This window comes from Podarcis pityusensis, assembly GCF_964106645.2.
Source record: "Podarcis pityusensis genome assembly, chromosome: 17".
NCBI lineage: Eukaryota > Metazoa > Chordata > Lepidosauria > Squamata > Lacertidae > Podarcis > Podarcis pityusensis.
Genome location: NC_138042.1, coordinates 20,182,447 through 20,206,725, shown reverse-complemented (window position 1 = coordinate 20,206,725; position 24,279 = coordinate 20,182,447). Strand labels below are relative to the sequence as shown.

At 44.1% G+C, this 24,279-nt stretch overlaps 1 protein-coding gene across 2 annotated transcripts in view; it reads right to left on the bottom strand.

Moving 5' to 3' along the window:
* RIC1 (RIC1 homolog, RAB6A GEF complex partner 1) overlaps positions 1-11,907 on the bottom strand; it is a 48,050-nt gene extending 36,143 nt beyond the window's left edge. Inside the window, exons 1-2 of one of the 2 annotated variants that reach the window (XM_080987710.1) lie at positions 11,366-11,907; positions 3,075-3,182 (exon numbers count right to left, since the gene is read on the bottom strand). In XM_080987710.1, coding sequence (XP_080843836.1) covers positions 3,075-3,182; positions 11,366-11,506 — 249 coding nt within the window. In that variant the 5' untranslated portion in view covers positions 11,507-11,907. The remainder of the gene's footprint in view (positions 1-3,074; positions 3,183-11,365) is intronic. The other variant, XM_080987709.1, reaches the window with a different exon arrangement.
* Positions 11,908-24,279: the final 12,372 nt, after the last annotated feature.

Sequence of the window (24,279 nt, the reverse complement as noted above, 5' to 3'; positions counted from 1 at the left end):
TTTGTTTAGGCCGTCATAAGGCTAACTTTGCTGTAAAAATGAATCTGTTAGAAGGGAAACCTAACCCCCTTGGTGTTTCAGAACTGAGCACAGGAACTGAGCAGTTTCTGGTGGCAGCAGCTAGATGCAGTGCATTACAAACACAAGCTACAAAAGAAAGCTATGCATTTAGCAATTCAGAAATGGGTAAACATGGATTTCCTAAAACATTGCTCTGCAACTCCCAAGTTCTAGACAGAAACCATGAAAATCTTTAACCAACATTGTTCGGAAGGGAGTGGTTGTGAATTTGAATTTTTCATATACCGTATTTTTTGCACCATAACACTCACTTTTTTCCTCCTAGAAAGTAAGGGGAAATGTCTGTGCGTGTTATGGAGGGAATGCCTATGGGTGGCATGCCTACGGATTTTCCTCCTCTAAAAATTACGTGCGTGTTATGGTCAGGTGCGTGTTATAGAGCGAAAAATACGGTAAATAAGTAGGTGTGGTGTAGGGCTGTACGATAAATCCGGCATGTATACTCACAAGCAAGCCCTACTGAATTCAATGAGGCATACTCCCAGGGAAGTAGAAGTAAGTTTAGTTGAACTCAGTCTTCTGCATGCACAGATTCCACTTAAGACCTCTGTGTGGGGAAGCAGATGTAACTTGGCTAGTAAATCACTTAAACTACTCTTAAATTAATTGAAAAAGTATTAAATATATTATAGGGAAGTTTATTTAATATTTTTACTAAATCTACTACTTCCTTACATTTTAAGGACCTCCACCGCCGCAGGAAGCCTTGTCAAGGCCCTCGGCTGCTGCAGGAAAACATGGCACACTCTCTGCTGCCTTGGGGAGGTACGGTGGGACCCTCCACTGTCATGGGGAGGTATGGTAGGACTCTCTGTCACCACGGGGAAGCCCAGCAAGGCCCTCTCCTACTGGGGGAAGTGTGGTGCACCCTCTGCCGCTGCAGGGAGGTATGGCAGGACCCTCTGCAACCGCGGTGAGGCCCAGCAAGGCCCCCCACTGACGCAAAAATATATTGTGATATCGTGATATTTAGCTAGTGATATATCATGATGTTGAAAACCAGATATCGCTCAGCTCCATACTCAGTCCTACTTATGGAAGACCAACTGAAATCAATCAGACTTATCATAAATAATTTAAATCACAATGAAATCAATGGGGCAAATCTAAGTATAACTATGACAGTTTATTTTACCAATATCAGGGCACTGAAGGGAAGATTCAATCAGAGTTAGCAACACCAGGTTCACCCTAGCTGACGGAAAGCTCAGCTGAAGGTAGCATGAACTGTCACACATATTACCAGCATTGTTTCCTGGTAATAGTAAAATGACACATAATTATAGTAGATAATTATAGTAATTTAAAAACTCAAACAACCCTTAAAAACACAATAAAGCCTGCTGAATCAGGCCAATGGCCCATCTCAAGATGTCTAATCTCAGGGTGTGGTTTGATCCCCATGTTGGGCAAAAGACACCGTAGGCTGGACTAGATGACCCTCGTGGTCCCTTCCAGCTCTACAATTCTACAATTCTATGATTCTTCTCCAGCATACTATTCTCACAGTGGCCAACCATATGTCTGTGAGGAAACTTGCAAGCAGAACATGAGAACAGCAGCACCAAACCCACCTGTGATTCCTGGCAACTGGTATTCAGAGGGATACTGCCTCTGACAATGGAGGTAGAACACAACCATTGTGGCTCCACAAGATTCACTCCATGAATCTGTCTAATCCTCTTTTAAAGCCAGTCACGTTGGCAGCTATCACTGCCTCTTGTTGGAGTGAACTCCATAGTCTAACTAGAAGAATGTAAGAAAAACTTCTCTCTAGCCACTTTCTCCATGCCATGTATATAGACTTGTATAACAGCACTGAATTGTCAACAGCTTTATTTCCAATTTCTTTCCTAATAATATGTAGCATGGAATCTCCCTTTTTCAGAGCTGCTGCATCCTGAGTCAACAGCTTCACTGAGCTATCCACTACAACCCCCAAGGTCTTGTTCCTGGGTCAGTCACTGTCAATTCAGATCCCATGAGTTTATATAAGAAATTAAGATTTTTTTGCCCAACATATATCACTTCACATGCGTTTACACTGAACTGAATTTGCTATTCTACCACTCATTCAGTCAGTTTGGAGAGGTACTTTTGGAGCACTCCATAATCTCATTTTGTTTTAACAACCCTGAACAACTGAGTATCATCAGCAAACTTCGCCACGTCACGGCTCAGTCCTTACTCTATGTTGTTGGCCTTTGACTGTCTTAAAAGACAGTTTTGGGCAGTAAACTCCCTAAACGATGAGATCAAAGCTTCCCACCTCTCACTTACCTTTCATTTCTACCCTACTGGTTAATAAAGACCACATGTTCTGCTTATGCAGCACTTCCCACCCCCCCACCACTTACTACAAGATTTAGCTCTCCTGCCCAATTTGCACAGCAATTTGCTAACTGCTCAAGATTAGAATGTGGTGGACTTAAATTCTTATCAAGCAAAACATGCTCATTTTACAACATGCATACCTTCCTCAAAAGATTTCTTGGGCAGAGACCAGTTTTACATTTAAGCCAAGCTCTCTGTATCACCATTCCCTTCTCACATTGGTAAGAAGCAGCTGGTAATACGAGATATATGCCATTGTAAACACAACAGCTCATTTTACTCTTGTAGGTTTCAACTGCCATACTTGCTGGTGCAAATAACCAGAAACTGTAGGGCCATGTCCACCTGGTCATACATTAAATGTCTTCTCAATCATTCTCTGGGTTTTCCTAGTTTCCGACATTCATTTTTAATACATGAATAGGAAAAAGGTAATGTGAATAAATCCCCTAGAGCTGTTTCCACTTAGCAACATTAAGTCAGCACATATAAATTGTACGTTACTGTAATGCAAAAGCATATAGTATTCACTACGAATAAAGGATAATACTAGCATTCATGTAAATATAATTTCTCTTTTTAAAGCATACTGGACTCCTTTGGACATTAAACCATAATCACCATATCATAAAAACCTCCACAACTGCTCCTGTACTCACCGAAACAGCTATCATGGTGCTGTCAGGCCTCCACTCTGCTTGGTCATAGGGTCCAAATTGCAATGCTGCTTTTGACGATTCTTTGTAGCTTACGATTAACACACTGGGCTGTGGGGAAAAGGAGATCCAGTTAAATTCTCATACATTTCAAAGCTAACTTTTAAAACAAAACCAAGCTTATTGAATATTTTTACAGATGCAATTCTCTAAAATAGCTATAGGAAGTCTCTGGGAGACAGAAACATTATTTAACTGATTCACTTTTTAAAAAAAAATGTTTAGCGAGCCACTTTTCAGCAAAGTATTAAGGACTGAGGCCAGGAAAAGATTTCAACTTTTCAAAAACTTCAAAATTTAGGATTAAATCCAAATGATTAATGCTTCTTTGGAGGGGGGAAGATACCATTTGCCTTGAAGGAGATGGACCCAGAGCTGTTAAATAACTATTGTCCAGTGGCAAATATCTCCTTTCTGGACAAGGTGCTTGAGAAGGTGGTGGTGGTCCAGCTTCAGGGATGCTTGACAGAAGCTGGTTACTTGGACAGATTCTAGTGTGGCTTCAGATCTGGTTATGGCACTGAAATTGCCTTGGTTTCTCTGGTTGATGACGTTTATCAGAAGAGAGATAGGGGGAGGGCAACCCTTCTTGTTCTCTTTGATCTCACAGTGGCTTTTGATACTGTCGACAACAATATGCTTCTGAGGCATCTCAGGGAGGTAGGGGTTGGGGCACTGTTCTACTTCCAGGATCATTTCCAGAAAGCAGTCATGGGAAGCTACTGTTCAGCACCATGGGAGTTTTCCTGTCGTGTCCCACAGGTTTCCATCTTGCTCCCCTTGCTATTTAACATCGATATGAAGCTCCTAGGATCAGTCACCAAGACATTTGGAGTGAAGCATCGTCAATACGCAGATGACACTCAGGTTTGTCTCTCTGTTCCATCTTAAGTGTTGTGTTTTAATGCTGTTACCTCCCCTGTGATCTTAGGGTGAAGGGCATGTAATAAATAAATCATAATTGTGTATGTGTGCTTGCGAGCAGACTTCCCCATCCTCTCTTCTCCTCTTAGCCCCTTACAAGCATCCCAAATCTGCTGGGTGTGTGTGAGAGAGAGAGAGTGGGAAGATAAAGGGAAAGTCTGCGTGCCCAATATTTGAATTTTACTCTTAATGTAGACGGGTAACAGTTTGAGCTCATGCCCACTAAACTCCAACTCTATAAAGTACTCATAAGAATACCCACTATAGGTTTTCAACTGCCCTTCCAAAATAGTTTGAGGGTGTTGTAGGTTATGTACCAGGCTCATATTGTTAGGCAGCCTTGTGAATAAATAATACATATTCCAAGGTCATGCTTTTCTTTCTCTATTGATGTTTGAATCAAGATGAAGAGTATCATGACAAGAACTTGATACCAAAGCATTCAAGAAATATATGGATTAGTGTCGTTTTCAAATTGCTAAAGTAATACTCTTTTCAAACCCAACTGAACAAATTTCTACTTTCCCCATTACAGTCCTCTAAACTAAAACCTAGCAAATTTTAATATCCCGCAAGCACAGACATGCCCCCTAAGAGGAGCTAAAATGAAAAGAGAAGCTACTGCTGGCAAACATTAATTCTGCTCTAAAACCTGGTGCTCATTTGCATGTAAGAATGACAAAATCACCACAAGGTAACACTTGCATGATAAAGATTCCTTCAAATGTACACTTATGTTGCAATATCTGAGATTCATCCAAGTCTGGAGCATTGTAGCTTTTGATCCTCACATAGCTGTGCATAGCGCAATTCACAACAGAAAAATAAAAAGTAAAAGAAAACTCACAGCTATGCTTCAAACATATTTAAAGTAACAGTATGAATCAAGGAGAAGGGAGTCATAATTTACATTCACTTCAAAGCTGAAATTAAGAGTATTTGAATGCCCTGATTATCAGGATAACTATTACTTGCACATGTTATTGCAGTTTCAATCTTGTTTATTATTTTCTACCAGCCTCATAACCAGTCCTCCTCTGGAATTCTGGGAAACCAAAAAATCAGTGCAGTTTTGAAAGCCATTAAAGTAATCTGTGCAGTCTGGCATCATAATTCAATATGGTGTCCAACTGTACCCAAACAGATGAAAGCCTGCTCCTTTATCCCAGAAGCCATCATGCAGAATTTGGTTACAGTATCTTTAAAGCTGTCCAAATGCATAGCAAACATATGAACAACTTTTCAAAATATATAGTGGATTTATTATACTTATATGCTGCCCATAAGCAATTTCTTGAGGTTGCATACAATAAATAAAAATTTCACTTTAAATACTTACATAAAAATAATAAACATATATTGGGCAACTGAGAATAAATCAAATACAGCAGAAATCTTCAAACAGCAAAGATTTTTAAATGTCAGAATTCCAAATAAGAGACCCTGTGGAACCCTCAATGCTATAAAAAGTCATCTCTAAAAAACATCTCTAAAAAGCTGTTCTAAAAGTCAGAGAAAATAAAAAGGCGCCACTAGCACACTGTATTACTGTGGAGTTTAGAAGAATAAATTCAGGTATCAAAATATCATCTAGCAGAAGCTCACCGCAACCTGCTGTGATGATAGGAGAGGGAAAGGACTGAGAAAACAGGGCTGCCACAACCATGAAACGGAGACAGGAAATTTGCAATATTAACTTCCTGATTTGAGACCACTGCAGTCCTGTTTGTCTATTCCAGGGATGTCCAACCCGTCGACCGTGATCAACAGGTCGCTCACCAGGTGATAGCAGTAGATCTTGGTCGATTGTGGGGGGGGGGAGCACCCACCCACGTGCTGCTGTGACCTGGCTAGAGTCGGTTGCTGCTCGGCTGCCAGCACTGGTGCCCTGATATGCTGGTGTCCTGGAAGCCCCTGCCAGCAGGCTGTGTCAGGTTCAGTCTGGCAGGAGGCTTCACGAATCCCCGGCCATGCCGGTCTACCCATGCGATCGGGCGGTGGTAGAGTGCTAATTGCACCCGTTCTCTGCTTTCCTACAACAGCCCGACCGGAGGGGAGCACAGAGCAGGAGCGTCGCCGTAGACAAAGGCCCACCTAAACGCCATATTGGATGCGAGACAAGAGCAGCAGTTTCGTTTTATTGTTTATTGTTTTGTTAGCGATTTATGCTGTGCCCTCCGAAAATGCAGCAGAACTAAGGACCCCCCCCCTAAAAAAAAAGCCCAACAACTTTGGCTTGCCCCCCTAAAAAAGCTCCACAAATTTGGTTCCAACCCCTACTCCCCCAAATGGGTAGATCACTACCAGTTTTTAATTCCTGGAGTAGATTGCAGTCTCTTGAGAGTTGGACGTCCCTGGTCTATTCTTTCCTTTACTGGAAGTTAAAGACCAGTTTGAACTCTTCCACTAGTGAAGTAAAATGATAGGATGCAGGGAAGAATCATACATTTTTATGAGTACAGTGGTACCTCATGTTAAGTACTTAATTCGTTCTGGAAGTCCGTACTTAACCTGAAACTGTTCTTAACCTGAAGCACCACTTTAGCTAATGGGGCCTCCTGCTGCCGCCGCGCCGTTGGAGCACAATTTCTGTTCTCATCCTGAAGCAAAGTTCTTAACCTGAAGCACTATTTCTGGGTTAGCGGAGTCTGTAACCTGAAGCATATGTAACCTGAAGCATATGTAACCTGAGGTACCACTGTATATGCATTTTACTAGGGACTGCATCCCTGCTCGCTCCATTGCCACCCCCCTCAGCCATTTCCCCACATTAACCACCCAGACTTTTTCCTATGCCACTAAGATCACTTTTCACTCTCCCAACCCCATTTTTGAAGCCACTTTTCCTTTCCCTCTTTTTGTGCATCCCCCTCCCTTGCACATAAAGCACCCTGTGGTAACTTCCTGCAATTTCCTCCTCTCTCATGTTGCAACTACAAAGCACCCTTTACCCCTCCATCCCATTATGAAGCCACCATGGCCTCCTATTCTGCAGACTTTTCAATGCCCCTGGTTTCACGTTCAACCCTATTTCCATGCCCCCTACTCTCTCCTTTTAGCAACCTCTTTTGCACCTCCATTTTCACATTCATCCCCTTTTTCCTAGCCCTTCCTTACTCTTCTCAACTCTGCCCACAGATTGCCCCCACTTCCATAGCTTCTCTCTATTCTGTAACCCCCTTTGTATACATATCCAGTAATGATGTATGTATGTCACAGTACCTTTAAGGAGAACAGAATCTTAAAAACAAGCCCATAATGTAGCTTGTTCAGTTAAAGGAGGTTATTTTGGTTGATGGATGTTGTATATCTACAGGTGTTTGCCTGTTGATGAAATACCTGTACTAAATTACTACACTGAACTTGGAACTTCATGTTGAAGACAGCACACATGGTACCAGGAGTGAAATACATTGTGTGACGGTACTTAGGAACAATTGAGGCCTCTACATCCTTTATCTCTCTCACATGAGGAAACAGAAATAGAATAAGTTTGAGTACAGTGAGGAGGGAGACAAGCAGAAAGGGGAGAAATTGCTATTTTAAAGAACGACAGAAGTTAAAGTGGGAGGGAAACTGAGAGGAAAGTGGTGTCTTTAAACAACTGCAAACAAACAAGCCAGTTTTAACAAGGAAAAATAGCAGAGATGGGTACAACACAAAAGACAACACCAAAAACCCAGCACAAGATAACCTTTCCAAATTCCTTTCTTGCTGCACTCAAACTGTCATTTCTCTCTCTGTGTCACTTTGCCCTACTGAAACATCTGCCATTGTTTAAAACAGGCACTCTCCCCTCTCAGTATCCCTCAATCCCTGTGCACATACGGACTCTCACAACAGAGCATCATAATAATTGTCTACAGTGGTACCTGTAGAACTTAATTCGTTCTGGGAGTCTGTTCTTAACCTGAAACTGTTCTTAACCTGAAGCACCACTTTAGCTAATGGGGCCTCCTGCTGCCGCCATGCCGCCGCCATCGCACGATTTCTGTTCTCATCCTGAAGCGAAGTTCTTAACCCAAGGTAATATTTCTGGGTTAGCGGAGTCTGTAACCTGAAGCGTATGTAACCTGAGGTACCACTGTACTTTGGAAGTTATAAGCCTGTTTGTCCCCCAAAACTTGGGGATTAAGTGTATACACTGCATGTGAATGGAAGTCACATTCAACTGTCATAACTAACAGATATTGACAGACCACTGAAACATTTTGCAACATAATAGTAAGCTTGTTTACCCATTAGTAAATCCTACTGCGTTCAACAGGACTTATTCTCAGGTTAATTGTGTACAGTACTGTACCCTAACCTACTTAAAGTCGTCTAAGCTGCTGGCCATCACTACATGCTGTGGCAGTGAATTCCAATTACCGTATTTTTTGCTCTATAAGATTCACTTTTCCCCTCCTAAAAAGTAAGGGGAAATGTGTGTGCGTCTTATGGAGCGAATGCAGGCTGCGCAGCTAACCCAGAAGCCAGAACAGCAAGAGGGATTGCTGCTTTCAATGCGTAGCGATCCCTCTTGCTGTTCTGGCTTCTGAGATTCAGAATATTTTTTTTTTTGTTTTCCTCCTCCAAAAACTAGGTGCGTCTTGTGGTCTGGTGCGTCTTATAGAGCGAAAAATACGGCACTTACAACAGGAATGAAGGAGCACTTCTTTTTGCCCATCCATAACCTACCGTTAACTAACTTCACTGGGTTACCCCAAGTTCTATTATTTGTGCCAGGAAGAGAAACTCTCTCCCCTTGCTGTAATTTTAATAAACTCTCATGAGGCCCCAGAGCTATCTTTAATTAAACTAAAAAGTCACAAAGGTTATCTAATCATCTTCATTTTTATTGCTCCTTTCTGCCACTTTTCCAGATCTACAATATCCTTTTTTTTAATGGAGCAGTGAGAACAATAAAGCTTTGCAGTTATGTTCCAAGTAAATAATACTATCACAAATTATTGGCATTAGGACTTTGGTCATAAACGTGTTAAAGGTTTTGAAATATGACAACATCACACAGAGAGAAAGACTGAAGCCGACCTACTTGAAGTCATCACAGGTGACAAAGGGACACTGTAAAACATTGCGTCATAGGTATTAGGCACCAGCTGAACTAGAAGCTAAGCAATTCACTAGCATCTGAAACTTGCTTTCCTTTATTGCCATTTTTAAAATTGATAAAAGATGCTTTGACCAACTTAAAGCAACAGATTGGAGTTTGATTTTAGTATCCTATCAACGTCTAGACTAGAGGGGGGAAACACATTTCCCTGCAGCCTTTGAAATTTCAACTCTAGAGCATTTTGCTAAAGCATGAACACCATATGGCAGAGACAGAAAACCTGTGACCCTCCAAATTGTTCAGTTAAAACTTCCATCATCCATGATCACTGAACCACCTTAAATCTGATCAGAGCTGATCAGATTAGCAGTTAGTTCCAGTTCCAGTTCCCTGCCATATGGAGAAGCTGGTAGGTAACTACTGTCAGCAGAACTGTCATTGCCAAGCTGTGCTTGAAAGGTACAGACTCACTGTGTAAAATTGAAAGAAAGTATGTTTTTCCAGATCTAATGAATGGTACTTGACTCTTCCTGAATAGAAACCTGTGTAAAAACCGAACATTCAGACTTAAGGTGTATGACCAAAATTGGTCTTTGTGGATTTTCACACTGTATATGTGTAGAAATCATGAAAGAGCAATGATCATTTGGGGTCAGAATGTAGGTATAGGCTGCACTTAATGTTATCCACTGTTTCTTTTAAAAGTTTAGTGAACATATTATTATTATTGGAAATATTAATTTATATGTACCTGAATCATTGCTATAGTACAGCAGAAGATAGAACTGAAAAATAGATAAACTGAAATGAGTATTTGAAAATATAGGGACTTTAGCTTCAGCAACTAATTAACCTACAAGAGAACCAGACAATCAAAACTGTGGGGCACTGCCCCTATAAATGAGCATCATTCAAACCCAACTTTCTCATATTTTCAGAGTTATTTATGTAAGTAACGAGCCCCTGGAAATCAATCAATCTGAAGGCTGCAGGCAAGAAGGCGAGGAGAACGATTGGGAGGCATCCCTGAATTTAGAGGACCCTGCCCTGATCGTTCAAAAGACCGCACAACACAATGATACTATGTATTCGCCATAAGTCTTGCTGGCATTCCCTTTACTAAGGCAAGTTAACATGAAACAACTGTGAAGTAGGCCAATCATTTCCAAATTTGATGTCAAAGAACAGAGGCTCTAACCGAAGTCACACATTAAAAACCCGACTGTGTAGGGTTTTTGAAGTCAGGCTTTTAAGCTTAGGGTCAAACCCATTAAAACAACAGCCCTCTGATCTCATTCAGCTCAGTCAAACCAGTGTTCAAAATTTGCCAGGCACATTTTGCACCTAGCTATTGACCACTTATGCCTGACATCACCATCTGGAGGTGCATGCTTGGGGATTCTTGGATCTGGACTGTTTCCACACACTAATACCCCATCCTGTAGAAGTCTATCAGTTATATTTCATATGCACCCTCCATGTGGAACGCCCTCCCATCCCATGTCAAGGAGATAAAGAACTACACAACTTTTAAAAGACACCTGAAGGCAGCCCTGGATCGGGAAGTTTCCAATGTTAGACGTTTTACAATGGGGGGGTGGGGTGGACTGGGCGCCACGGGGGAATGCTGGTTGCCACGAGGGGGGGCCTGCAGGGCATCCGAGTGTCACCGGGGGTGGGGAGCATTGGAGCTGCATGGGAATTGGTAGGTCAGGCTTCCTCAAACTCGGCCCTCCAGATGTTTTGAGACTACAATTCCCATCATCCCTGACCACTGCTCCTGCTAGCTAAGGATCATGGGAGTTGAAGGCCAAAAACATCTGGAGGGCTGAGTTTGAGGAAGCCTGTGGTAGGCAGTCCTAGGCATCTCCTAAAAAGAGCTTGACCACTTTGAAGCATCTAAAATAATAATGATAATAATTAATAAATATTAGTTATACCCCACCCATCTGGCTGGGTTTCCCCAGACACTCTGGGCGGCTCCCAACAGAATATTAAAAACACATCAAACATCAAACATCAAAAAACTTCCCTAAACAGGGCTGCCTTCAGATGTCTTCTAAAAGTCAGACAGTTGTTTGTCTTATTTAAACCTCCAACCCCAGGCGCCGGCGGGGGTTGCTACGCCGCTGCATTTTATTATGTTTTTATATTCTGCTGGAAGCCGCCCAGGTAATAATAATAATAATAATAATAATAATAATAATAATAATTGAAGCGGGCGACGGCCCAGCGAGGGTCTCGTCCTACTCACCCTGTTGTACCAGATGCCGAGCTGGGAGCGGGACAAGACGGCGAACAGAGTCCGCTGCGGGTCGGCCTGGATGCGGAGCGGGGGCTCCCTGGCCTCGGCGGGGCACAGCAGCCTCTTCGGCCACCCGCTCAGGAAATACATGGCTGGCGAGCAGGCAGGCAGGCAGGAAGCCGCCTGTCTCGGCGAGGCACTAGCAGGCCGGAGCCAGGAGCTTTCCCCTCATGGGCCTCCTCGGGCGAGGGAGACTCTGCCCCGCGCGGCCTGCGGAGGAGCCGCGGAGGAGGAGCCGCGCATAATCCCCGCCTGAGGGGCGCTGGGAAGAGACTGAGGGGGGCGGCTCGGAAGAAGGGGCTCCCTCCTCTCCGCTGGGCCGGGTCGCGGGGAAAGGGCCGTTACAGCTCAGGACGGAGCCCTCGCGGCGTCGCCTCAGCCTCCCCTCGGGAGCCCTCGCTCGCTCTCCCCGCCAAGGCTCCCTCCGCCGGCGCCGCCATCTCTTCTCCTCAGCCGCGTCAAGGCGTCTGGTCGCCGGAATATGCCGGCGGGTGGGAGGGAGGGAGAAGAGGCGAACGCGCACGCGCACAAGCGTCGGCAGCCCTCCGTCGGAACGACTCGGCAACCCCGCTGGGCATAGGAGAGGGCGGGCGGGCGCGGGGGGGGGGGAGGGGAGGGGAAAGCGGAGACACACTAAAGGCGTCGCTATTGGTTCAGGCGCCGGGGAAGGGGAGGAGCCGGAAGTGGCGTCTACGGGGGAGTCGCGAGGCGGCCATAGAGAGAGAGAGCGCCGCTGGATGGCTGGGGCTGGAACGCGCGCGCCCCCTGGCTTCCTGTTCTGAGCGGTGGAGGAAACGCGACGTGTCTCTGCCCGGAGCGGCTGAGCGGGCAGGCGGAGGGTCGCTGGTGGTGGATTCATAAAGGAAGGTCGATAGCTGGATTCGGTTCATATAATTTCTTTTCTTTTTTTTAATAAATTTTTATCATGGCCTTCAACATTTTCCCCATGAAAATAGGGACGTCCTATTTAATAATAATAATAATAATAATAATAATAATAAATTTATTTATATGCCACCCATTAAACATTAAATAACTTACCTATACAGAGCTGCCTTCAGATATCTTCTAAATGTTATATAGTTACTTCTTTCCTTGTCTCGGGGGTTGCATAACTCCATACCCTCCAACATTTCTTTGATGAAAATAGGAAAAGCAAGACATTCCGGGTATCATATCAGAAACCGGGATGGCTTCTGTAAATCCGGGACTGTACCTGGAAAATAGGGACACTTGGAGGGTCTGTTTTATTAGGAAGACAAAAATTAATATCTTTTCCTTATTTTTTGCCCAAATTAAGACTTTGATCTAAACGCAATAGAAACACAAAGAGAAAGGAATAAATAAAGAGAAAAGTAAAGAAAAAGAAATAGGGAAGAGGTTAAAAGAAAGAGAGAAATGAAATTCAGAAAATAAGGGACTTCCGATTCTTCGTCCGTCCGCTATATATTGTCCACCATCTATTCATTTCATCCACTCCAGTATAACGTCCAACAAAACCACTTTCTGTAAACAAATAGGTTCTTCCTTTTCTGAGCTCTCATCTCCGTTGTTGCACCGATCTCAGATGGTTAGAACCTGTGCAGGTTCATGTGAAAAAGCTGAATACATGCAATTTTGAAACTCCTCGCTAAGTCTTGATATCGCAGAAGTTTCTGTAGCATTGAATTGGGCACCTGCAGTTTCGTTTTTTCCAATCAGTTTAATGAAAGGTTTTCAAATTTAAAAAACCAAGCCACACAGATCTAATATGAACAAACAATACAAAGAGAAAACAGAGGCAATAAAAGGAAAAAGAAAGAAGAAGAAAGGAAATTGCGCGCGCGTGTGTATTATCCCCTTCTATCACCATTCCGTCTTAATCTTCAATTCACATACAGAGAGAGTCCTTGCAGCTCCCACCTGGGATAGCTTCCACCTTACTCAGCCTCTCGCCTTGAGAAATACCGTATTTTTCGCTACATAGGATGCACTTTTTCCCTCTTAAAAACTAAGGGGGAAAGTCTGTGCGTTCTATGGAGCGAATGCAGGGGGGGAGGCAGGCAGGAAAAGCCCCTAAGAGCCACACACAAGCTCCGCGCGGCTCTTGCGGACTTTTCTACAAGGAGGGAGAAGGGACTGACGCGGCATATAATATATTTTTTCTTGATCTCCCCATCTAAAAACTAGGTGTGTCTTGTGGTCCGGTGCGTCTTATAGAGCGAAAAATACGGTGCCACTCTAAGCTGTCTCCCACACATGTCCCTTTCCCTTCTGTCCATCTTCTCTCTGTATGTATCTTCTTTTATCGCAAATATAAATCTTCATAATTCAAAACATAAATGTAAGTGATAATAATAATAATAATAATAATAATAATAATTTTTATTTATACCCCGCCATCCCCAGCCAAGGCCAGGCTCAGGACGGCTAACAAGCAATAATAAAAACAAGTTGAATGAATACAACTTAAAAACAAGATCAAAATACAACAATTAAAATACTGAAACATTAAAATATTAAAATGCAGCCTCATCACAGGAGGAGAAAGGAAAAAGAAAAAAGAAAGAGGGGGAGGGAATCAAATTAGCTCCAAGCCAAAGGCCAGGCAGAACAACTCTGTCTTACAGGCCCTGCGGAAAGAAATCAGATCCTGCAGGGCCCTGGTCTTATGAGGCAGAGCGTTCCACCAGGCCGGAGCCAGTGTTGAAAAGGCCCTGGCTCTGGTTGAAGCTAATCTAACTTCCTTAGGGCCCAGGACCACTAGGGTGTTGCTATTTATGGACCTTGAGGCTCTCCGTGGGGCATACCGGGAGAGGCAGTCCCGTAGGTATGAGGGTTCTAGGCCGTGAAGGGCTTTAAAGGTCAAAACCAGCACCTTAAATCTGATCCTGTACTCCACCGGGAGCCAGTGCAGCTGGAAAAGCACTGGGTGAATATGCTCCCATGGCAGAGACCTCGTGAGGAGCCTCACTGCTGCATTCTGCACCTGCTGGAGTTTCTGGGACAGCTTCAAGGGCAGCCCCGTGTAGAGCAAATTACAGTAGTCAAGCCTGAAGGTGACCGTCGCATGGATCACTGTGGCCAGGTCGGGGCGGGAAAGCTAAGGTAATACTGAACTAGAGACCAGTGGATTCCCAACATGTACACTCAGGACTCTGTAAACACTTCTCTCTCCCAAACAAACCATTGACGGTCATTTTCTTGAGGGAAATCAGTTTCATTCTTGATTGAGAACTAGAAATGAAATTGAAACACTAATACGTGCTTAAGAGCAGCTGTAGCCCTGTTGTTTGCTTTTAGCTTAAGGAACATTTTTTAAAACTCCCTTGCAGTCCGAAGTCCATCTCACACGACCTTTGATCTCCTTTAATGGAAATATGATTGCTCATTTATTAGTTAATTGGTTCTATAAAGAAAATTCTTAACAACTAGTCAAATACAGGTACCCGCAGAAGCATAATAGCTTTGACAATATCTGCATCTAAAGACATTTTTTCATGTTAGAAATTAAACTTTTGTGAGTTCATGTGTTTTGTAGTAAAGGGTAAAGGGACCCCTGACCATTAGGTCCAGTTGCGGATGACTCTGGGGTTGTGGCGCTCATCTCGCTTTATTGGCCGAGGGAGCCTGCGTACAGCTTCTGGGTCATGTGGCCAGCATAACTAAGCCGCTTCTGGCGAACCAGAGCAGCGCACGGAAACGCTGTTTACCTTCCCGCTGGAGTGGTACCTATTTATCTACTTGCACTTTGTGCTTTCGAACTGCTAAGATGACAGGAGCAGGGACTGAGCAACGGGAGCTCACCCCATCACAGGGATTCGAACCGCCGACCTTCTGATCAGCAAGCCCAAGAGGCTCAGTGGTTTAACCCACAGTGCCACCCGCGTCCCTGTGTTTTGTATTATGCTTATGTAAACCTTGTGTTTGATAAACACAATTCATGTGTTCACATCAATTCAAACAGAAATGAAAAGAAAAAGCAATCCATACCTTTCTTTAAAATAACCAACAAAGATGAGTAGAGCAAGAGCAAAGTCTGTATTTACTAACCAGGTTCAACTGGTGCATTTACATCAAAACAGCCCAAGGCATAAATATTTACTAAAGAAACAGCATTATCAAGTCCCTAAAGGTAGTTTCCAATGCTTGTCAATACAAATTTCCTATTTATTGAAGTTATAAAATGTGGCCACTAATCTGCCTCTTGCAAAAAAGCTTACGAAGAAGGAAATCTTCCCATTGCTACATATGGTAAAACTGAAAGAGCTTGGATTGCCAAACCAGTCACTAAAGTGAGTATTGGCCAATTACACATGAACAGGTTGCAAAACACTAAGCCTCCATTGTATTAGCATTCGGAAAGCCTTGTCGTTGTCAAAGCCAAGTTCAGAAAAACACAATTTATGGAAACAAACATGGCTTTCACATCATACTTTCTATTTTAAACAGGAGATATCACACACTGAAGACTGGAAGCCAATGGTTGTCACTTCTGAACCCCGATGTTGGTTGCGTTTTCTGAAGAACACTGGCAAATGCTCACCATGAGCAGAAAACCTGACTGCCTGTTTAGAAACATGCAAAACAGAAATACTTGGGAGTTGAGAAAATGAGATTTTGTGACATTCCACAAATTTGCACGCATGGCTGAAGAATGCACAAAAGTAAATGAGCGCCCAACCATTGCAGTTAGTGGGACTGTATCTATTTGGCAAATTCATTCAACAAAATTATTTGCATCCTCAGAAACAGAAAACTTGTCATAGCAGACTTTTTCTCTTCTGCATCTGCCCTGATGTTTTGCCACTTAATTTTTTCACAGGCAAATGCATCTTTATTACTAAGAGTAAAAACCACAACATCATTGCAAAACTTTTCTGTTACACAGTCTGTATTTTTCTCCAGGTAAAGAGGCATGCAGAATATTAGACTGATGGATAAATCTATCTAGAGCCATTGTCAGTATGTCCTAGAGAGCCGTACAGGTATATAAAATTAGGATCATTACATATTCTGATGTAAATTTTTATATTTCTGGTGCAGAATCCCTTTGCTCAGAGAAGCTGCTGCTGTGGAAACAGCAAATTGAGTTTCACCTGAACATGCACCCCAGACCTTACTTTGGATATAAACACTTGTAGTGAATCTTAATGTTCTACAGTATTTTATTTTATTTGCTCAGTCATTTTTAGTCAGTCTGGATCTATAAAATGAGACCGCATTTGTCAATCAAAAACTGCAAGTATTCCCCACCCCACAAAACACCCTTATTTCAAAGTTTCTGCAATAGTTTGCAACAAGGGGAAATTATGTGGACTGAATCAGTTGCTATAAATAAATTTATAGGTATACAGTGGTACCTCGGTTTAAAAACAGTCCTGTTTGCAAACTACAGTGGTACCTTGGATTAAGAACTTAATTCATTCTGGAAGTCCGTTCTTAACCTGAAACTGTTCTTAACCTGAGGTACCACTTTAGCTAATGGGGCCTCCTGCTGCCGCTGCACCGCTGCTGCACAATTTCTGTTCTCATCCTGAAGCAAAGTTCTTAACCTGAGGTACTATTTCTGGGTTAGCGGAGTTTGTAACCTGAAGCGTCTGTAACCTGAAGCGTCTCTAACCCGAGGTACCACTGTATTTGGTTTACGAACTCCGCAAAACCGGAAGTAATGTTCTGGTTTGCGAACTTTACCTCGGTCTACAAACAGAAGCCAAATGGTGGAAGGGCACCAGCGGCGGGAGGCCTCATTAGGGAAAGCACACCTCGGTTTAAGAATGGATTTGGTTTAAGAACAGACTTCAGGAACGGATTAAGTTCGTAAACCAAGGTACCACAGTATTTTAAAACATGTGTGGTGCTTCAATGTAAATTAAAAAACAAACACAAGTGGGAGCTACAGAGCTTGATGTACTTTTGAGAATAAAATGTGGTTCAAAGCAGACATTGCAGCTAACTCAAAAAGCAGTTGGATATTTGCTTTTACATCCCAGGGCTCCCTGCAGAAGGAGTTCAAGCCCATGCCAGAACATTAGGTTTGCACATTGAAAGTATATTAAAGTGCTTTGTCACCCTAGCACAACAAACCCACTTAAAAAAATTAAAAAGTGGGTGTTTGCAGTTTGAAAAGTGATGGGGGGGATGCATTGGAAAATGCTCTTGCTGTTTCTAAAAATGTAATTTCCATACCAGATTCTGGCTTTCAGGGAAATGTTCACATGTGAAACGGGGGAAATGAGAGGCTCCCAAATGCCACATTTTTAAAGTTTAGCCTTGTTTTGACACCCAGGCACCATCCTTTATTTAAAGCATTTTAAAGTGTAAACCCTACTCATTCTTAGCCAAAATTACTCCCAGAGAAATTTACAGAAGTCAGTAGCAAGGACAATCCTTGCCCTTGGGATTATAGACATGACACATGAGGGTAAAGGGATGGTAGGGAAGAGGGGGAAGGGATATTATTATTATTATTATTATTATTATTATTATTATTAAATTTATTTATTAAAAGTTATAACAAAACATATTTTCCAAAAACATATCCTTATTCCCCCCCCATTTTTCCTCCCCCCCCCACAGAACCCATCCTCCTACCCCACCCCCTGACTTCCCTCAGTTCCAGTCTTTGGTTTCTCCAATAACGCTATTTTCTGCATGTTACAGAGTTGTGTAGATCTTCAAACTGTTTAGCTAATTATTATCAGTAAAAAAATTGTGAATGTTTATTCAAAACCTGCCAAGGAGTCCAGTTTGCTTTGTTGGGTCTTCAAATACTTTGTAAAGGGTTCCAATTCATCCTTAAAGTCACAGTTATCCTTGTCCCGTAGCTTATATGTCAGTTTTGCCAGTTCTGCATAGTCCATCATTTTTTCTTGCCATGATTCTTTAGTTGGGATTTCTTCAGTCTTCCATCCTTGTGCTACCAGGGATATTTATTATTGTTGTTGTTATTGTTATTTTATTTTGTATACCACCAATCTTCTGAAGATCACGGTGAAGTTCACAACCTAAAACTACAACCAAAACATTTAAAAGGACATAGAACGCTAATCAGCCGAAGGCCTGGGAGAACAGAAACGTTTTTGCCTGGCACCTAAAGATACATAATGAAGATGCCAAATGAGCCTCCTTGGGGAGAGCATTCCACAAATGGGGAGCCACCACAGAAAAGGCCCCGTTCTCGTGTTGTCAGCCTCTGGCCCTCTCATGGAGGAGGCACACAAAGAAGGGCCTCAGGTGATGATTGCAGAGTCTGGGTCAGTTCGTTTGAGCAGAGGCAGTCCTTAAAGTATTGTGATCATCAGCTATTTAAGGCTTTATAGGTGAAAAACAGCACTCTGAATTGGGCCTGGAATCTAACTGGAAGCCCGTGCAGTTAGACCAGGATTGATGTCATATGTTCAAGCTGTCTTACCCCAGTAACCAACCTGGCTGCTGAATTCTGCACCAGTTAAAGTTTCTGAACCGTCTTCAGAGGCAGCCCTGCGTGTTGCAGTAATCTAACCTAGAGGTTACCAGATCATAGATTACTGAATTAGGCTATCCCTGTCCAGAGCGGGGCACAGCTGGGCCACCAGCCGAAGCTGATGGAAGGCACTCCATGCCACTAAGGCCACTTGAACCTCAAGTAACAGTGATTGCTGTAGAGGTATACCCAAGCTAGGTGACTGCTCTTTCAGAGGGAGTGTAACCCCATCAAAAGCTGACCACCTCCCAGCCGTCTGGACTAGGGAAGCAGCCGCTCCCATACAGTTCTTCCTTTGGACAGTATTACATTGTGACGTTGTTTCAGACTATCAGCACAGACATGTATGTATCTAGAACAGGGGTAGGCAACCTAAGGCCTGGGGGCCAGATCCGGCCCAATCGCCTTCTCAATCCAGCCCGTGGACGGTCCGGGAATCAGCATATTTTTACATGAGTAGAATGTGTCCTTTTATTTAAAACGTACCTCTGGGTTATTTGTGGGGCCTGCCTGGTGTTTTTACATGAGTAGAATGTGTCCTTTTATTTAAAATGCATCTCTGGGTTATTTGTGGGGCATAGGAATTTGTTCATCCCCCCCCCCCCATATAGTCCCGGCCCACCACATGGTCTGAGGGACGGTGGACTGGCCCAGGGCTGAAAAAGGTTGCTGACCCCTGATCTAGAAGCTGTGCATCATACAAATCTGGTTGAATAAAAATTACCTGCTTCTGAGATCTTCTCATCTCAAGTGTTTATCTGCATTTGGAAAATCGATAAAGAGGGACATATTTAATTTATTAAAATTGGGGAGTGGGGGGAGGGAGTCCTTCAAGGACAAGGCATAAGATTAGGTTGCAAGCACTGGCACCTACAAATCTAGCCATCAGATATTGTACAGTTTTAAAACCCGGGGCATTCTGAGCGATGCTGTTTTTGTTTGGTTTAGTCTTGGGAAATGTAAATACCATTCTTGGAATCATTCAGTCTCCGTCGTCTTGTCTTTGATCATTCTCCCATGGGAAAGAATTCAAGAGAACCGCAGTCCGGCTAACAAGGACGCTTCTTTGTGATCTTGCAGCACGTGGTGCATGGGGAGGAAGGCAAGAGCGATTGGCGTGAGAAAAGATGTGCGAGAGAAGGGTGTCTCCCACAATCCACTTGATGGAAATCTATTTGCTGGATTGATGCCATGCTCCTTAAGCAAGGATATAAGAAGAGCCTGCTGGGTCAGGTCAATGGCCCATCTAGTCCAGCCTCCTCCTCACAGGGCCTGTGGGAAACCAGCAAGCAGGATTCAAGCCCTCATATCTACGGGACCACCTCTCCTGGTATGCCCCGCAGAGGACCTTAAGGTCCATGAATAGCCATAGTTTAGAGGTCCCGGGCCCTAAGGAAGTCAGACTATCCTCTACCAGGGCCAGGGCCTTCTTAGCGATGGCTCCGACCTGGTGGAATGCTCTGCCCCATGAGACTAGGGCCCTTCAGGATTTAACCTCCTTCCGTTGGGCCTGTAAGACAGAGCTATTCCGCCTGGCCTTCAATTTGAATTCAGCCTGATCTTTTATTTCCCTTCCCTTCTCTTCCCTCCCCCTCCCCTTTTATGAAGATTACCCGCTCTGAGACCCCACAGCTAATTCTCCCCTGGCCTCCTCGCCGGCCCAAGTAGGACCAATTCAGCCAGCTAGCCCTGGGGATTATCTAATGCTTATTTCTCCTAAATTGATTTTTGATTTTTATTGTTATTCATGTTTTTATACTGTATTTTATGCTGCTTTTATAATTAAGTGTTTTAAATTTATTGTTAGCAGCCCTGAGCCTGGTTTTTGAATTGGGAAGGGCAGGGTATAAATAAAATAAAAAAATTATTATTATTAAGAGCACTCTTCTCCTGTGGTTTCCACCTGCTGGCATTCAGAAGCATTACAGCCTCATTCAGAAGCATTACGTGGTGGCAGAGCAGAACCAATGACACTAGTAGCCACTGGCCCTCCATTAATTTGTCCAATTCCCCTTTAAAGCCACCCCAGTTGGTTCTAATGGTGTGTTGCATGAAGACCTACTTCCTTTTATCTAGCCTGAATCTTCCAACATTCAGCTTCAGTTACAGTGTTATGAGAGAAGCAGTGGTGTAGTGTGGTTTGCTGGCACCCGGGACAGGTGCGTGTAAGCACCGGGACAGGCATGGAGGGTGAATGAAGCCCACCGCACCAGACCAGCCCTTGCCACCGACACCACCGGGGCACCCCCCTGGAGCCAAGTGGGGCCACGCTGCGCCGCTTGCCCAACTGCGCAGGGGGGCCCCGGCCAGCCAAGGCAGCCCTTGGCGGGCAAATCCCCCTGACGCCCACGGGCAGGGTGCGGAGGACACAACAGCCACGCAGCCTTCGATCCCAGCCGCACAAAGCAAGGGTGAGGCTGGGATTGAAAGGTGCGTGGTTGTTGCGTCCTTCTTACGCTGCCCTGCTGGCCCTGTGCCACTTTGTGAGGCTGGGATCTGGTGATTTCGCTCGGTGAATCATTCCGGTCAGATCTCAGCCTTGCAAAGCAGCGAAGGGCTGGCAGGATGGCGTGTGGAGCCAAATGCGCAGTGTCCCCTTAAAATATGTGCTCAGGGCCGTTGCCCCGGCAGCCCCTCCTGCCGGGGAGGGGGGGATGGGACAGGACTTTTCCTATCTGATTATGCCATGCAAAAAGGCAACATTTATAAACTTCTATCATGCCATCACTCACATTTTCTCCAAATTGAAAAGTCCCAAATGCTGCAAGCTTCTCTGATGCTAAGAGTTTTCCTAGTAAGATGTCTGGTGCTTCTTAAAAGGAATCCAGGGTTTTGATGAAGTAATGAAGGGTGACGCAAGTCCAGATTGGAGCAATATTTATAGCAGCAATATTTAACTAAAACTTCCTGTGGGAGCAAGGCTTACAAAGGGGCTTCCCAGCTCTCCTCCCCTGCTGAGCCGCCGCAATCTGGTCTGGGACTTTGGAACCCCTCGAACAGATTTAGGAGGCAAGCGGAGGGGAGGGGGTGAAGTTCTGTTGCATGAGAAATCCTTCCGCTGGTGGATCTAGTTCCTTAACCCAATATGCTGGTCTAGGGTTTGGGTTTTTCTTCCAAAAAAGATTGTTCACTTTCTCCAAGAACTAGGCTTTTGATATAGTTCCCTTTTAAAGCAAAAAGGGACTTTTCATTGAGAAAAGGGGATAAATGGTTGTAGCTACTCCTACTCAGAGTAGACTCGGCAAAATTAATTGGCATGGCTAACTGAGGTCCATTGGTTTCCGTGAGTCTATGAACCTCAGGCTTCCAGAACTCAGGGACAGTGGACCTACTGGAGAGGTCAGGCAGGACATACACACGAGTCTGGTGGACTGGAAAACGTATATCTCATTAAAAAAAATATATACAATTTTGTACATACAAGTAAATAAATAAATACATGCACACATGCCTGCAATGGGGTGTGGAAACACCAGGGATTTTTTTTCAGCTGGAACTCACCGGAACTCAATTCTTGTTGTTGTTGTTTAGTCGTGTCCGACTCTTCGTGACCCATGAACCAGAGCACACCAGGCATTCCTGTCTTCCACTGCCTCCCGAAGTTTGGTCAAACTCATGCTGGTAGCTTCGAGAACACTGTCCAACCATCTCATCCTCTGTCGTCTCCTTCTCCTTGTGCCCTCCATCTTTCCTAACATCAGGGTCTTTTCCAGGGAGTCTTCTGTTCTCATGAGGTGGCCAAAGTATTGGAGCCTCAGCTTCAGGATCTGTCCTTCCAGTGAGCACTCAGGGCTGATTTCCTTAAGAATTGATAGGTTTGATCTTCTTGCAGTCCATGGGATTCTCAAGAGTCTCCTCCAACGCCATAATTCAAAAGCATCAATTCTTCAGTGATCAGCCTTCTTTATGGTCCAGCTCTCACTTCCATACATCACTACTGGGAAAACCATACCTTTAACTATATGGAACTCAGTTCTGGCATCTATCAAGTGGACGCCATTGCCATTCTAAGAGAATGAGGGAGGTGTTCATGGTGAGTTCCAGGACCTCTTTTTCTAGTGAAATTGCACTGGGAAACACAAACTGAGGGGAGGGAGTTGAGAACATTGATGCACAATACCTGTGAAAGAGATACCCACCTGCTTGTATAGATAGCAGTCAGTCTCATGGACTGTGAAGATGCTCAAACTCAGGACAAAAGGGAGAAGCGTGCTAAGAGGAAGGCATGTTTGGCAAACCCTCACCGTGATCGACTCCCGCCCGGAAACCTATGTCCCCACTGTGGAAGGACGTGCGGATCCAGAATTGGCCTCCACAATCACTTACGGACTCACTGTTAAGACCATGTTCATAGAAGACAATCCTACTCGGCTATGTGTGATCGTCAAAGAAGAAGAAGATAGCAGCAATGTAGCCGCCAATTCAACAATCAATATAGTTTGCAGGTTGGGACAACTGCAAAGGGATGTGTTACGAAAGCACTCCGGTGTAGGGGAATGGTTCTTACATGTTTCAAATGCTTAGGGTCGTCTTGCCACTTATCTACACTAAATCATTCATAAATATGCTTTTAAAGCTGGCAGAGCCATGCTGGAGGAGTTTGGATGAGGGGGAAATGACCATCTTGCTGGCCTCCCAATTTGCCTGTCCATAAGGCAGGTAGAAGCTACTGCCAGTGCCATTCTTACTGGTAGCACCAACAGAACAACCCCAAAATGAGGGGTTTCAGGGGAGAGGAGGGGGCTGGGCTGGGCTGGACTGACGCAGCATCTGCTACCTGCCATGCTGTCCTTGCTACCGCCACATGATGGCACAGGGCCTGATCCAGGCCCTCTCTGCCTCACCAGCCTAGAAGTGGTGGAGACTAACAAGTCCTCTTGCTGCTGGCCAGGTGTTTGGATTGACCCTTGAGTGTATCTTCAAACATATACGTGGATATATGACAATTGAAAGGCTCTCCTTAGGAGTAATTGCACATCCGTGTTAGACACAGCCTGACATTAGGGAAGTGTAACTGCCTGGAACCAATCCCTATAAATAATGTTTACTGTTCCTCATTGCCCTTATAATTGTGTAAGCTAAGCAGATGGCTGTGGTTCCTTTGAAAAAGACCCTTGGTTAATTTTTGTGTTGCGCATTATTGCTAGAGTCACTAAGTTTGTTGTTCATGGTGTTCCTTTTGGAAAACCCCTGGGCTTTTGAATAAAGGTACAGAGGACAGAGGACAGGGAAGTCATTGCTTGTCAACAATATGCTTCTCATAGCTGGAAAAAGATGCCATCAGATCATTGTGCAGCTGCTCATAAAAGCTGACCTTTGAAGTTTCCAAACGTCCTAGGCATAGTATACCTGAAGGCATGTCTCCACCCCCATCATTCAGCCCAGACACTGAGGTCCAGCGCTGAGGGCCTTCTGGTGG